At 39.6% G+C, this 14,582-nt stretch overlaps 1 protein-coding gene across 1 annotated transcript; it reads right to left on the reverse strand.

Moving 5' to 3' along the window:
* Positions 1-1,187: 1,187 nt before the first annotated feature.
* Positions 1,188-9,966, reverse strand: LOC141909828 (uncharacterized). Its single transcript, XM_074800474.1, has 6 exons — positions 9,874-9,966; positions 8,163-8,525; positions 6,894-7,007; positions 3,707-3,877; positions 2,689-2,820; positions 1,188-2,596 (listed from the first exon to the last, which is right to left on the reverse strand). The coding sequence occupies exons 1-6, from the start codon at positions 9,920-9,922 to the stop codon at positions 1,671-1,673; spliced, it is 1,755 nt and encodes a 584-aa protein (XP_074656575.1). The 5' UTR covers positions 9,923-9,966; the 3' UTR covers positions 1,188-1,670.
* Between the last annotated feature and the right edge of the window lie 4,616 nt (positions 9,967-14,582).

The raw sequence follows: 14,582 nt of genomic DNA on the forward strand, positions 1-14,582 counted from the left end.
CCCCATTTATGTTAACATGGTTCTGAGCAGATTGATGTATACGTTGCTGTCGTTAGGCCACATTAGTTATATATTGTTAGTCGAAGATACGTGAAGCCATTCTTTTTCATTTCTAATCGTGTTGCTAGTATGTTAATTTGGTCTATGCTAATTTACGCGATGACAATCATGAAACCCTAAAACTTGTCCCCTGTAGTAACGAAGTTTGACTTTGTTGGACACGTAATTATTACCTCTTGCTGGCATGGAAATTATACGTTTTCGGTGTCATTATTAACGTACAGATTCTCGAACCAAACTTGTTTATACCATGGATATTTATGCAGGCAGAGTCGATTTTTCACGATCCACACCTATTAGTCTGTCATGAAGAACCTTCGTCGTCAAAAACGAATTGGAAATTTCCAGTGATTCCACTGTCATTACAAGTGTCATGGCGAAAGTATGAACGTTCATTAATGGCCGGTCAAGTGTCCGGGTGTGATGTAATTAGTCGGTGTTCTGCCCGTCGGGATGGGTTTTTTTTTCTCGTAAACTTAGGTCGTCTTCGCGCTGGATGACAATAATTGGTATTAATGGGAATCCAAGCCTTGGCCAAATCTGGGAATTAGTCGTTGTTTGTTGCTCTTAGTCGATGTCATAAATCAACACAGAGAAAGCAATAGTACGACTATGAGAGGTTCTTCGCCTTCGGGATGCTGCCTTTTGACAATTTAAGAGTGTTTTAATCCTGTCAAAGGCTGCTAATGGAACACGCCACCGAAGGTGATCGGGTGTCACTCGAACAGCCATTCTCGGCGTTCTGTCCTACCGATTTCGGTTAATTGGTGCCATCCCTGTGATAAACGCGATTCCTCGTGATGTTAACGGCGGATTAACATGTGTAAGCCCCGTAATAAGTGAAAGTCAGCATGTTCCTGAAGACTCTCTATGTGTTGAAGTATAATAAGTCCCCGAGCTTCTGCTGCGTGTTAACTCAAAACATTATTTTTAGATTACATACAGCCATTGAAAGTTCTCTTTTGATAGTGGGGACATAGGTGGAGAGCATATGATGACAGTCATCAAGACCATACATACCTAATATTGTTATGAACAGATGATAAAGTATATAAGTACCTTTGAATATATACGATTGAAAGTAGAAAACAAGATTTTATGCAAAAGTCAGTCATTTAATATCTGAATTTCGTGTATAAAATTACATAATACATGTATATAATAATATAATATATCTATAATCGATCGTAGAAAAATCTATTGACGCCGAATTTGGCACATGTAATACAAAATATTGAATACAATCGGCTCCGTGATTTACCGAAGAAAATTATTCGTAATTTAAACAAAACACCTTATTTCCTTGTCTACAGAAACAGCTCTAGTTGCTAAATGTCTCATTATTCTATTCATCAGTTATAAATCGATGGGCATTCGCCACGTCAACCTTAACGTTTTCTTTCTAGTTACGTTCATCCTACCATGTCATGTTTATTCTATAACTGCCGACGGCTCGGTTTAATTGGTTCCGCGTATGTAATATTGAGCTAACACAAGAATTCTCTAGGTCTATTGGTTTTTAAGACTTCTTGAATTTCAAAGTTCCAGTTTTTTATTTCGCTAAGTTCATTTGAAACGTTGCGACTGTGATATCGACTATTCTTTTACCATCAATATGGCCGCCAAACGCCGCTTGGCTCAATGGACCCGCTATCTAAATTGTGCACGCTTAGAGAAGAATCGTTACTGCTATTTCCCCCTTCGCCGCTTGGAATCGAAATCGCGTTGGTAGGAAACTCCAGCACAGGACGCGGAATGTCATCCGTTAAACGATGTAGATTTTGTTGATGTTCGCTAATGCGGGTACTTGTACCCATCAAACCGAACAAAATGTCGTCATGGCGCGGCCTGCTACTCTGTTCTAGGTCGGTGAGGTGTCGGCTACCTTCTGTGGGCGACGTGCGATTCTGAAAGAGATCGCCGCTGACGCCAGTATGCTGCTGGGGTGAACTAGGGTAGATTTGAGGATACAGAAAGCTCGGTGATAATACAGGCGTTGGTGAACTGAAAAAAGACGGCGACAACGGAAAACTGCTCGCTAAAGACGTCTCTGTCGGAGTTGTCGTCGGGAAAAACGTGTGCGGAGATAATACTGGAAAAGGACTATGATGAGACGCTGGTAAATGCAAAGTAGTAAGCGAACGACTTTGTTCTAGAATCGCCATATTGGATGTGCTGTGTGAAAACGACAGGCCCGTGCTGGGCGATGAATACAATGAATCTAGATGACGCGCTTCTGGAATTCGGATATCGTTGTTAAGCGACTGATAACGCGGCGGCAGTGTAATGGATAACGGGTCCATGATGGTTCGGGTGCTGGTTCCCGAACTAGGCAAGCTGAGCTCTCTTGGCGGGCTAAGATTGCTGCCTCGATCGTTTGATGGTATCGGCCTCCCGTTGACGGTATCCGATAGAAGTTCCAACTGCGGGGAGCTGGAGAAAGGTGCACTGTCAGTTATCGTAGGCCCCGGCTGGGTGACACTTACTACCGATGGACTGGCGGATAATTGGTGCGGCAGCAATGATGACATCACCCCTGGCAAAGAAAAAAAGAAACAGGAATAAATATCAAGCAAAAACCTTTAAGAATATTTATGATTTATGATTCACGTATCACGCTAAATTTACCTTGCGTTTGAGTTCCGATAGGTGGTGTAGCTTCTAATCCTCGATAGGAAAGACAATTTGTTGTTACGATGTTAGGCGTATATGGAGCACTTGCCGTCGTATAGTTCAAAATACCTACAGGACAGCTGTCAACTGCAATGTAAAATTTCAGTAAGATTCTATAAGCATTTCAATACAAAATTAACGAAATGCATTCATGAAGTACAAGAAGCTAAATTAAAAAGAAGGCTCCGAAATGTGGCGTGGCAAGGCTATATTCGCCATGTTGCCGCGACAGGAAACCTTTAGTCAAGCCGTAAATTAATGACTATGATTGCAATTCATGTCAGCCGATGTCGAGGTTGACTTTCAATTTCATTTTTACTGAGGAAGGTGTATCTGATACAACGAGTGGGCAGAATATATTTGGTGGACGCGCATTGTGTCCAGAACTCGGGGGTTTGCATTCGCAGATTAACGAGTGAATCAAAAATTAGCCAAGAACGGAGATGATAGAAAGTTGAAACGGTTTTTGTTTCGGGTGATGATAAAAAAGATGACGTTATTTTAAAAAAAACGCTTATGTCATCTTTGAAGGTGCCTCAATGTAGTAAGTAGATCAAATTCATTTTTCATCTTTCACCCCGATTGGTTTGAAATTCATTGTACATCAGCGATGAGAATATTCGAGGCGGAAGTTGAGAGATTGATAGCGGATTTTCCTCAATTAGCTACACCGAGTTGGCCGTCAAATTTCAGACAGATGACTTTTGCTTCGGTAAACCATGCTAACATAGCTTGAAGAATCGGCGTACTCCTCAAAGTTCTATCTGGTAATTTTTCACATTTAACATTGGTTCAATAGGCTTCTATTTAGGCATGTATGAACAGATGTTTAAGGATCCAAGTCGTCATAAAAGTTCTAAGTATATATGTCTTATGGATAAATGAAATAAACTTGTAATAATGAGCAATTCCTGAATAATATTAATTTAGAATTGAAGTTTGTCGATTTTATTTCAATAAAAGAATTATTTACCCGCTGGGGAACTTCGGTAAGCATTGTCGACGTGGGTTCGACGTAGCTGATCGAGATCGATGATATTACTGGTGAGTCGTCTGTCCAATAAAGGATCGCCGACCAGACGGTTCCCAGTCTCTGATAATGAAGTTCTCGTGTCGTGAATTTGTTGATCGTTTGTTCGCAGTTCTGGAAAAAATCAAGAAACGAATCTAGTGAGAAATTAACGTTACATATAAACAATTGATTCACAAATAGGTTAGTGAGACTCTGAACTCGACTTGGTCACGGGAACGAACCGTTATCATATGAAAGGTCACATGTCACGACATGGCTCACGATGTTTATCGAGTAATTTAGACAGATGTCACAAAATGAAAAGCTTCACTCGGAGAAGATTGATTTATTACCAATCTGGGAAAGATGCTTGAATCATTTCCAGTAAGGCGGTCGACTGTCCCCGACACAAAGCGCTGAAAAAACAGCATATCAAGTGTCACGCGAACGACCAGCAGTCAAACCGACAACCGTGGCCAAACCCGCCGTGATTGATTGATTTATACAGATTCGTGTGCGCTGATACCACGCGAAGATGTTTTAGAAACCAAAATTGATCAAACACTCTCCTCTGGTGTGTTCATCGATGATGGTTGTTGCAAAAACTATAGCCCTCTGACAATTGTCAGGCCAAAGAATTTCCATTTTTATCTCGTATTTGATAGCGAAGGAATAAAATCGCTATCTATTCATAACTGTCATGGGTTTTCAGTACATACTAGAATATTTACGTTATTATAATATCGTAAACAAAGCCTCTAATAATAGATTGGTAATACAAGAAACGTGATGATGCTGAGGACATAAGACACACCCAGCACTTTAGTAGGCGCAAGTACTCATTTTCATAATGAAAAAATAAACAGTTGTAATAATCGTAAATAATAACTACATCAATAAAGTTTGCGTACGGGTAATTGAAAGAAATACAATGACTATAATCGTAAATACAAATAGCTGAATAGGCAAGGCATGATCGGTTGACCTTAAAAAGCTTCAGACTCATCAAAACGGAAAATGCATTTTCTTTGGCCGTCGGGGGAAAATGACACATGGTTTCTGCGTTGGCCGTTATCGGCAGTTCCGTCCCCACGCAAGTTATATGCCGTTACTATAAACATTTTTCTCCGAACAGTTTGAAACAAAGAAAAAGCTCAGGTAGATAATAAAGACACTAAGGGATCTTCGGTTCGAGAAAATGACTGGTATCGCCCTCGGCAAGAACATCAGGTTAAAAGAAATTACCACTCAGCAATGTGATATCATTTGAATAGAACTCTTTTCGAATATCCAACCCACGTCATGCGCTAGATACACGTATCTTCTAACACAACCGGATAAACCTCCAGTTCTTGTTACTAATTGCATTTTTATGGACAGGGGGAGGGGGATTTAGGCCCAGTGTGAAAGACCCTACGCGATTATATCTTTTTTGAATATTGCATGGGGGACTTAAAAAGTGATCATGAAAAAAGTGTTAATGGTGTTACAATATTAGGGCCATCGGAAAGTCAACGTTTAGATTCGTTTGACAAACCAATCGTAATTTTGTAGGTGATCGCATGTCTTGTCCACCTTTCATTTGATACTGTTTATTCTACGACTTACAACAACGGGAAAGCCGACCTTTGCACCAGGAATACTACGTACAACAAACTGGGATTGTAAAGAAAAGTATCGTATTGAATATTGCATAAACCCATTGAACGGCTCTTAACTTGTATCTGGTAGCACGCCTAATCCCGATTTGTCAGCTGATAAGTAGAATGACGAGACATAAGTTAAGTGACTTGGATAACCCTTTACCAATAGGCAAAATCCGCTCAAGTACGATACCAATCTCTATCAAGACGTGTACCAGTATGGTCACCGGGAGATTTTGGTTAGTCCTCTCTGATGGGAAATGCGATACTAGAACGACGACTTCGCAAATAAAACTCGGGATAGGAAAATATCGCATATCGGATTAAGCCGCCCATTAAATCCACTACAGTGGACATATTAGCTCGCATTGGGGGTATTTGGTAACATATGTTCAAGATTTTGTATTCGGTCCTGACTGACCCTAACGTTATATCGCAAGACTGTTATATCTCAAATTCTTCGTGCAAGGAATTTATAGAATGGATATCAGACTAGGCGAAGTATGTATGCTAGGTAACGTTTTAATCAAATAACTAATCAGCCATTCTTGCATTACTTCCGTCTTATGCCAAACACCAAACAAGATCTTATTTGCTATAGTATAGAAAGCTGGAGAAAACCTCATTAAAGGAGGCTTTTGCCAACAATAGCTAAGTTCATTAGAGGAGAGCTTGGAAAACCTCTCTAACCTTCTCGGTTAGTCAAAGTTGATTCATAGCTGACGATGTTGCCAGATTTCAAAATCAGGGAGCATTGTACTGTTTAATGCACTTCTGTGTCTGCGGCTCAATACCGATGCGGAAGGGTAGGTAGTTGGGTTTTTCATGTGGTAATCGAATTAAAAGGATGTGCCAAGAGTGTAAATTTGATGCGGGCACAAACGCTCCCAAACACCAGAGAACCACTTCAACGAGCAAAGGTTCTAGGGTGAACTAGTAATTAATGACTTAAATGGATAACGCTTCGTAACTTGAAGCCTGAGATGGGCCAAACAAAAATGCTACGTATATCGCGAATTTGGTAAATTGTTGGTAAAATTAGCAGAACCTAGGTAGAATGTCTTCGAGACGCTAACGATAGCATACGTTTCAGAACGGTTGTACGAGGCCAATAAAAATTGATAGCCACCAAATACGACTACAAATATTTTGCTCTTAAATTAACACACTAAAAATGTGTTTTATATATCTAATCATATCTAATTCGATTTAAATAATACGTAAAAACCAATCGTGAAGTAAATAATGTAGTCAGCGGCATTGAAATAAAAAATGTACGAATGAATGTTGGTTTCCTGAGGTTAATTTCGCGGAATAAGCTGCACCAGTGGGAGACTATGCATGGTGTTAGTCAAATTACGACATCATTTAGTCGGTAAAATATGATTCACATTCACGAGCAATTTATGGCTTCTCATCATCATTATCAATGTTTAACATCAAAGGGAGCACACAAGAACAATTCCAGAATCATAAATTATATTTACGATTTATTGTTAACTTACTTGTTTTTGAGCGAGGTTCCCTGGGTCCGTCGACGGTCACCTTGATGGCCCGTTGGTAAATAGCCACTTGTACCGGACTGCTGTGAATTGTAATGGTTATGTTGAAACTCTTGCCTAATTTCATAGAAAATATGGAAAAAAAACATTGAAATGGTTTGAATTAAATGGAATAAAAATGGAATAGGAATATATTTGCTTTATCTATTTGTAAAAACATATATCATCGATGAACCTATTTGAGAGTAAGAAAGAAAATAGTAATCAAATGACACATACTATGGTATTTGCCTCGAACGCGTTTTGATTGAACCTGACTCAGAAAAGTGCAAGTAACTTTTTCTTTGTTGGTTTTAATCGTATAGTATGTTTCGTGGTTTAGGACGTGCTTGAAACTGTATATCTCTAGAGGATGTGTATTATTGACATCGTTCGTTATTTGCAGAATCAGCGGAACGATGTCAATGATTCTTTTAGGACGCTGATCTTTCATACTATCAGTCGCTATCGCCGAAGATGCTTGAAATATGTATATATATGTTTCGGGGGTGCGTGTTAGGGGGCCATGTAATTGTTTTCAACTATCGAATAAAGCGATACGTATGTATTCCACATAGATACCAGTCACCGAGAAATACATACCTATCATAACCACATATTGTTGCCGAATGGATATCAATATGTACAAATATACATTGCGCTAGTCGTTATTAAAGTTGCTGCACGATAAAAACTCAACATTCAAGTTTTCAACAAAAAAGATAGGTGTGTATTTTGCCGAAAGTTGAAATTAAAAAATCGACGTAACATTACAGATAAGATGCTAAAGGGCGGAAATCGCACGCCGAAACTGCAATGCGACGAAAATCGCTATAAAGTTTTATGATAAAAGAGACTTGCCTGTAGACAAACGGGAGATACCGTCAATGTTTTTTTCCATCAAAAGTTTTCGATTTATTTCCCAAATATTTTTAACCGGTAGACATATAGATAATAAAGAACATTCGCGATTATTGCCAAATGTACTTAAAAATTAATATATATGTATGTTTAACGTATGGTTCGTCACTGGTTTGAAATTCTCTTCTGAATGAGGAGCAAACTGAGTAAAGTTGGGTTTTCATTAAATTAAATTCGCTATTTCATTTATAATTCCGAAATTACTTTCAGTAACTTTTTAAATTAAAGAAAACGCAAGTCTCACACCGTGGTCGATTAACGATCTTCAAAATTGTAGAATCGTACGATCTTTTAAAAAAAATATTTTCTTACCTCTGCCACTGCGACCAACGAATCTGAGATCATTAAATTTAGCCACTTGATTTTTGATGTAAGCCACATTATTGCGTAACTCCGAGCAGTAGTTCTCATCGTTGCCGGCAGTCAGCGTAACTTTAGTTCCGTCTTTCACTTCACCGAGCGCAACCACTTTGAACGCCACCGGTAAACTTTTATTTGATCTCCAATGCGACGGCAATACCGAACATACGAAATTCGGACTACCAGTCCTAACTAATTCCCCTGGGTGTTCACTGAGAACGGCACTGAGCGTTCTTTCTCCCATTAAAATATCCGACATCTTAGACTTTTTCAAGCGATGATACGGCGATGGCCGCTTGCGGCACCCGTTCGAATCTGTAGGTAGAATCATGTGGGAAAATGATTAGTAATCCGATAAGTTTTTTTTTAAAGTTGTCAGTCGCATCGACTGTAGAAAGTAGACACGTTTTGAAGGTTGCGGTTTTCGTGAACGAATGTGAGCGAATCGGTGTTCAAAAGCTGTTATAGTTTATACCAATCCTTAATGACTCAACCAGTTAACCGCCAACGCACGCTTTATAAATATTCCGGATATAGAAAATAATCTCTATGTATGTTTATTGAGCTATTAGGTCGAGAGAGAAGTGAATACCAGCATAGTGTTTAGAATGCTATAGTACGACCCTACTGGGATTTTTCCTGGAATTAAACAGTCAGTACAAATGAACTATTCCAGGAAACCCGCTACGCGTGCGCTAAACCTATTTTGTTTGTAAACAGACAGGAAATCGCTACACAAATAGGTCACTATCTTACTACAAACCGGTCTAAAGTAGTAAAATTCACTGATATTTGAAAAAGCTGAATCAAGAATTAGCCTACCTATATATATATATATATATATATATATATATATATATATATATATATATATATATATACCAAACGTGCTACTATAAGTATCAATACATACTTCAATGGTGATCAATTCATTTTTGATGAGGCATCAACTAATGTAACATTCTTATGCGGTTGGATAATATCCAAGAATGTTTATGGCGGCGCAGTCATTATTTTCCTAAAACAAATAAACACCTTACCGCTGGAATTGCGAATGTATAAGGCCGATAAAAAAAAGTCGTGTTTCGAGCTAGAAAAGCTCGGGAATTTATCCCCTTTTTGGTGAAATATAATATTTGCTGCGACAACTGACGTGAAGGCGAAAAAGTCAACTAACACCCATCATTAGTGCGCAATTATCAACTTAATGCTTGTGTATGGATTTTGATGTAGATCAACAACAAACATTAGTTATTTCACCAGATCAGGACATCTGTAAAACAGACTGCATAAAACAAAAAAACAAAACTTGCGATGTTCCGAAATCTAAATATACGTAAGTGATGATAGTTACCCGTCGAAAAGTGCTATCCGGCCAAGCCGGTTTCGGACCTTTCCGGTTACACGTACGTAAATTAATATATATCACGTGCCGTATGGTATGGCAGCGGACCAAGTATTTCTCAACAGGAACTACTACTATCTAACGAGATACTGCGGAAAATAACATTGAGAGTTGCCAGCCGACATTTTTTATTGTAAAATTCCCTGTAGGATTTTTATATCCGGAAAAATTGTCCATCCCGTGATTGTGCGTCATTTTTATCAACTCCATCCACGAAAGAACCGATGAAAGACAAATTGATAAAAATAATCGACGAACCTGTTGAAATCATCCCCAACATCCAATTCTGTTTGCCGATCGCCATCATCCGGCATGTGATGTGACTTCAATAGATGCGAGCGTATATGAAATAAATATTTTGCAACGAATGTTTGACCAATAGCGTACGTAAATCGCGTGGGTGGTGGGTAATTTACGAATGAATATGTGATGACGGAACAAATGCTCCCCTATGGATAACCCTAACACTATTGTCCTTCCGCGTTTGCTCGATTAGATAGCGATATATACGGTTCCAGGAAATATTGGGGAAGGGTTACGACGACGCGTATATTTTATAACTGTCATATAGGTCGCAGGGTTAAAGAGATAAATACAAGAAAGGCAGCCTACGCCGGTTAAATGCAATCATAGAGAATTAATTCAAATTGCTTCGAGCTATTGAGAATGCCACGTACATCTTCGTGCTTTGTAATGTTAGTTTATTATTTCAAGCCGCTCTAAGAGGTAGAAAAATTAAATTCAATAATTTTGCAATCGATTAATACATCATCATCGACAGTTGCATCTTCACCCGTCAAGGGATTCGAACCCACTACACTAAAGCTGTTCCCCGAACCCCTTGACCTCACGAGTCGTTGGAGTCGTTACTAGCCGACCAGAATCCGGTCGTACCAATCACAGCGCTTGTAACAAACCGTCAGTAGACTTCTGTTGGTTTTCCCGTTAAATTAACCAATCAGCGAACGTTTTACCGAACAAGGAAGTATTTCGCAAATCGATATATGACGTCACGCGCAACAGCGCCAGTAATGAAATCACGCTTCGTGAGGCCAGGGGGCTGGTGGAAGCGAGTTCGGGAGTGATACCGGACCCCTGGCAAGCGAGGATGCGACAGTTGAAGATATAAAGAGATCGTAGTGACATCAACAATTATACATTTTGGACCCGGAATAATATTTTCATTTTCTTCAATATACCTTGGGTTCACAGGGGCGGATCCAGAAGTTTGAGCTGAGGGATTGAAGCACAGTGTTTTCCCAGGTATATTTTTTATATTGCAATGAAAAATGCATTTTTTAGAATTTGTGCATTACCTACAGTAATTTCTGGCAGACGCCGACACAGCAATCGATAAAGATTTGAATTGTAGTTAGTTTATCATTTATATGATTGCTAATCCAGAAAATTTCGAACCCAGAGCAGGGGGTCGACGCCCCCTAACCCACCCTCCCCTCGCCTTGGATCCGTCCCTGCTTCCTCGTGATACACTGCGCATTGGTAAAAGCACTTCACTGTGATTCCTAGCTGGTCATTAACATTGATGCGCGGTTCAACGGTTTGTAAGATAGTAACCGGTCGAACACACAACCACCGCTCATCATTAGAATCAGGCACTTGTGCCTCAATGGTGGTAGTGTGCATGCATTTTTCATGCGTTTGTATTTTCTAGAAAAACCTTTGTGTGATTCTTAATTGATTTTCATCGTGAGAAAAAAAGAGCTCGTGAGTGAGCGAGTAGTCTGCATACATTCCCATCAACGCGTGCAACGGGCGCGCGTTCGGCAGAAATCAATTCTGTCAACATACTCGACGGATGTTGGCGGGAGCTAGCTCTCTCACTTCGGAAGAATACTGTTTGGGAGACCGATCTTCCTATTGTGACTCTTTGTGGAAGGCCGGCAGTATTTTCCAAGCATTCGCACATTTTTTTTGACATTTTGTTCATCACAACGCTGACAATTCCTGAAAAAAATACTTGAAATGGGTTTATCATCTTTCGAAGCATTTGACTGCTAAAAGTCTGCAAAACCACAACGATTATATGAAACCATTCATCTTTTGATGCCATTGTATTTTTCATTAAACGGTATTTTTCAAATAGATTAAGAGAGGTGATCATTATTGCACAGCACGATGTGTACATTTTTGTTGCGGTGTTTATCGAGCGAAGAAGATGTCCCCAAAGTATCCTTCGCCCACGTTGTCAGACATGCTTTTGTTCGTCGGCAAAAACGGCGGAAACAATTACAAAGTAGACGCGCTCAATCCAGGTTATAAGTTCCCCGCCCTACCCCGGCAAAAAGTTTAATTCCGGGTTCTCGAGTTATTGAATTAGATTATAGTGCACGGCTGGTCGAGATGGTTTGAACGGAAACCAATTGTAACTTGATCATTACCAACCAGCGAGTCGGTCACGTATTTTTTTAGTTCATAGTAAGGCGGCTTTGCTTCACCAGGATTTGCCTCGGGGTACCTCAAGCATCCGCATCATTTCAATGAAAATCCAAATGATGTATGCATATTTTACGATCATTTATATAATGAGAAGGTGATAGATATGACACTCTAGTACGTACATTTATTTTAGAATATGTAAAATACCCACGTAGAGTTATATCAAATTTCTATGTAGATATATAGTTGATAGTTATCTTTGACTAGAAGCAGGTATTTCTTTGAATTAGATCCTTGATATTGATGCACGCCGCTTAATCGGTTTCATTTACCCTTAAACAAAACTGAAACGCGTTTGAGAGATTAAAATTTCAAAAACGAAACTGAAAATAAATCGAACGCTCGGGACGGATCAAAATGGATGAAAGGAAATGAAATGTTGACGCGGTGGTTAAATTGGCAGATACCCGATTTGTGTACGAATAGCTTCGACGAAACAGCTGAAGGGTGAAATACAAATGATACCGAGTAGTTCTGTTCGAATCGGTTGGGTGAAATGCCCGCGTACGTAGATTAATTCGCAGTCAAATTCGGCGAAAATTGCATCCATCTTACGCCGAAGTAAAGTCATTAGAACAATCCGTCTGTCGCGCCAGTGCGTGTGCCTCGTTGGTAAAGTAGGGATCACTCTTCACCGCATGGGAACCCAGGTATCATTCAAAGCTTTCGTAAGAGTTTTATATTCAATCTTAATCGCTATTGATTTTGTGCTGAAAGCACAAGACTCCGGTTTAGGCGGCGACTGGGAACGTTATATTACTGTTCAAAAGACAACCCGAGAACACGTGAGCCAATGGATGCGAATAAAGCGATTTCACGTACGGCTTTATTTGGCTCCGAATGTCTCGTCACAGTCGAGACTTCTTGAAATCATATGGAGATGAAAAAGGAGATAGAGCGATCATTTAAGTGGTGGACGGATATTTCCTTCTTTTCGATAAAGACGAGTTCATCGGAAATTAGAAATTACAACGAAAAAAAATCATGAGTTGCGCGCGTAAGCCTATAGTAAACAGCACATAAACGAAATAATGGTCCGCAATAATCTGGTCACTACTCTAACTGGTGTACCCGAATCGTTGACCGGAAGTACCTTGATGGCATTTGCATGTGTAGCTTTCTGCAATATGGCCTGTCATCTTCCTGTAATAACGAAGCGTTTTTATTGTTCTTCGCTACATTAAGTGACAATTTATGGCTTGTTCAGACAACGCGTACGTATTCTCCAGAGGTTGAACGTGGGCTGAAAGCGGACCCGAGTTTATATCAAGCTTAATGAAGCTGAGTAAATGGTCCATTAAAGCGTCGTTATCAAATTGTGCTGAAATTTGGTGCGCGTTAAACGTGTGTACGTGTAAGAAGATACATTTTACAAGAAACTGATCCAAGTTACAACAAACTGATTCGATGTTGCCGAATTTTCCGGTCTTCGTCATGTCTATGTTACCCTCAACTTCGTACTTGTCCGGCTAATTGGTTCCTCGACCGTACACAGACTGAACACGCAATTTTCGCATGTTCTGCGCGTTCGAATTCCAAACGACTGCGTTAGATCTCGACCCGTTGAACTAATACTCGTGCTCGTTTTTTTTATTTAAAGGGAAAAATTGAGAAACTTTCGTTGATTGCTAAATTTCACATCGATTATAGTTTCGTCTGTCGTGAAATGAGCATCACTATGCATAACATGTAATTGCGCGCTCTAACTCCGCCATTTACCAAGTGCGACGTTAATGTTTCCCCTTCGTCCCAATGTGTGTTGCCAAATCGATTTTGCCTTAAAACCTTCTTGACTTGTAGTAAAATAGTAAGAACTATTAATGAGAGATTGTAACGAAACCCGTGAATGACTGCTCACACAGGACCCATAAAGTAGACATTTCCTGATAGGGTGTTAATCTGCTACCTCTTCAAAGGGCACAATACAATACGGTGACTTTTGAATGAAAAGAAAACCCATTGGAATGTTCACTGAAACGTACGAGAACTAATTTAAAATTCTTCATTAACTAGAGTGAATAATATGTATTATGTAAACATTTCAACTGCAGGGAACCAATTAAGCATTAGTTTCTACGTCGCCGATGATTGTCATTATTTCTTCAGAAAAAAAAAACAATTTCTTGTCTTCATTAGATGAAATTCATTCCTGTAAGATGCGGAAGAAGGCATCTGTCTGGTTGAAATTTATTACAAATACAGTCTTGTTCCGATCGGTGTTTTCAAACTCTTTTGTTAACAAGTGTACCGTGATGTTCACTTGTTATAATTGTCGCATTTTATTTCCACGTATCGCAAGTTAAATGTCAGCTAGATAATATTCCCATTTCCTCATTTTTGTTATCGAGTTTAAATGTTGGTGCTGATGTGCTAAGTCGGAAGTGCTCCGTGATGTCGTATCCCTGAGTGTCGGAGGCGACGAGTTAGTCTTTTGTTTCGGTGTGTTTTGCGTCGCGCGGAGTGTGTTCTTACGGCGTGGTTGAGTAACCAGATTTCCTTGGTTCACTAAC

This window comes from Tubulanus polymorphus, chromosome 1, assembly GCF_964204645.1.
Source record: "Tubulanus polymorphus chromosome 1, tnTubPoly1.2, whole genome shotgun sequence".
Classification (NCBI taxonomy): domain Eukaryota; kingdom Metazoa; phylum Nemertea; class Palaeonemertea; order Tubulaniformes; family Tubulanidae; genus Tubulanus; species Tubulanus polymorphus.

Excerpts from the sequence above, each read along its gene's own strand:
- LOC141909828 (XM_074800474.1), bottom strand. The coding sequence starts at position 9,922 with ATGATGGCGATCGGCAAACAGAATTGGATGTTGGGGATGATTTCAACA. Across the intron at positions 7,008-8,162 it reads CGTTGGTCGCAGTGGCAGAG|GCAAGAGTTTCAACATAACC; the intron begins GTAAGAAAATAT and ends CTATGAAATTAG. Across the intron at positions 3,878-6,893 it reads GGAACCTCGCTCAAAAACAA|AACTGCGAACAAACGATCAA; the intron begins GTAAGTTAACAA and ends GATTTTTTCCAG.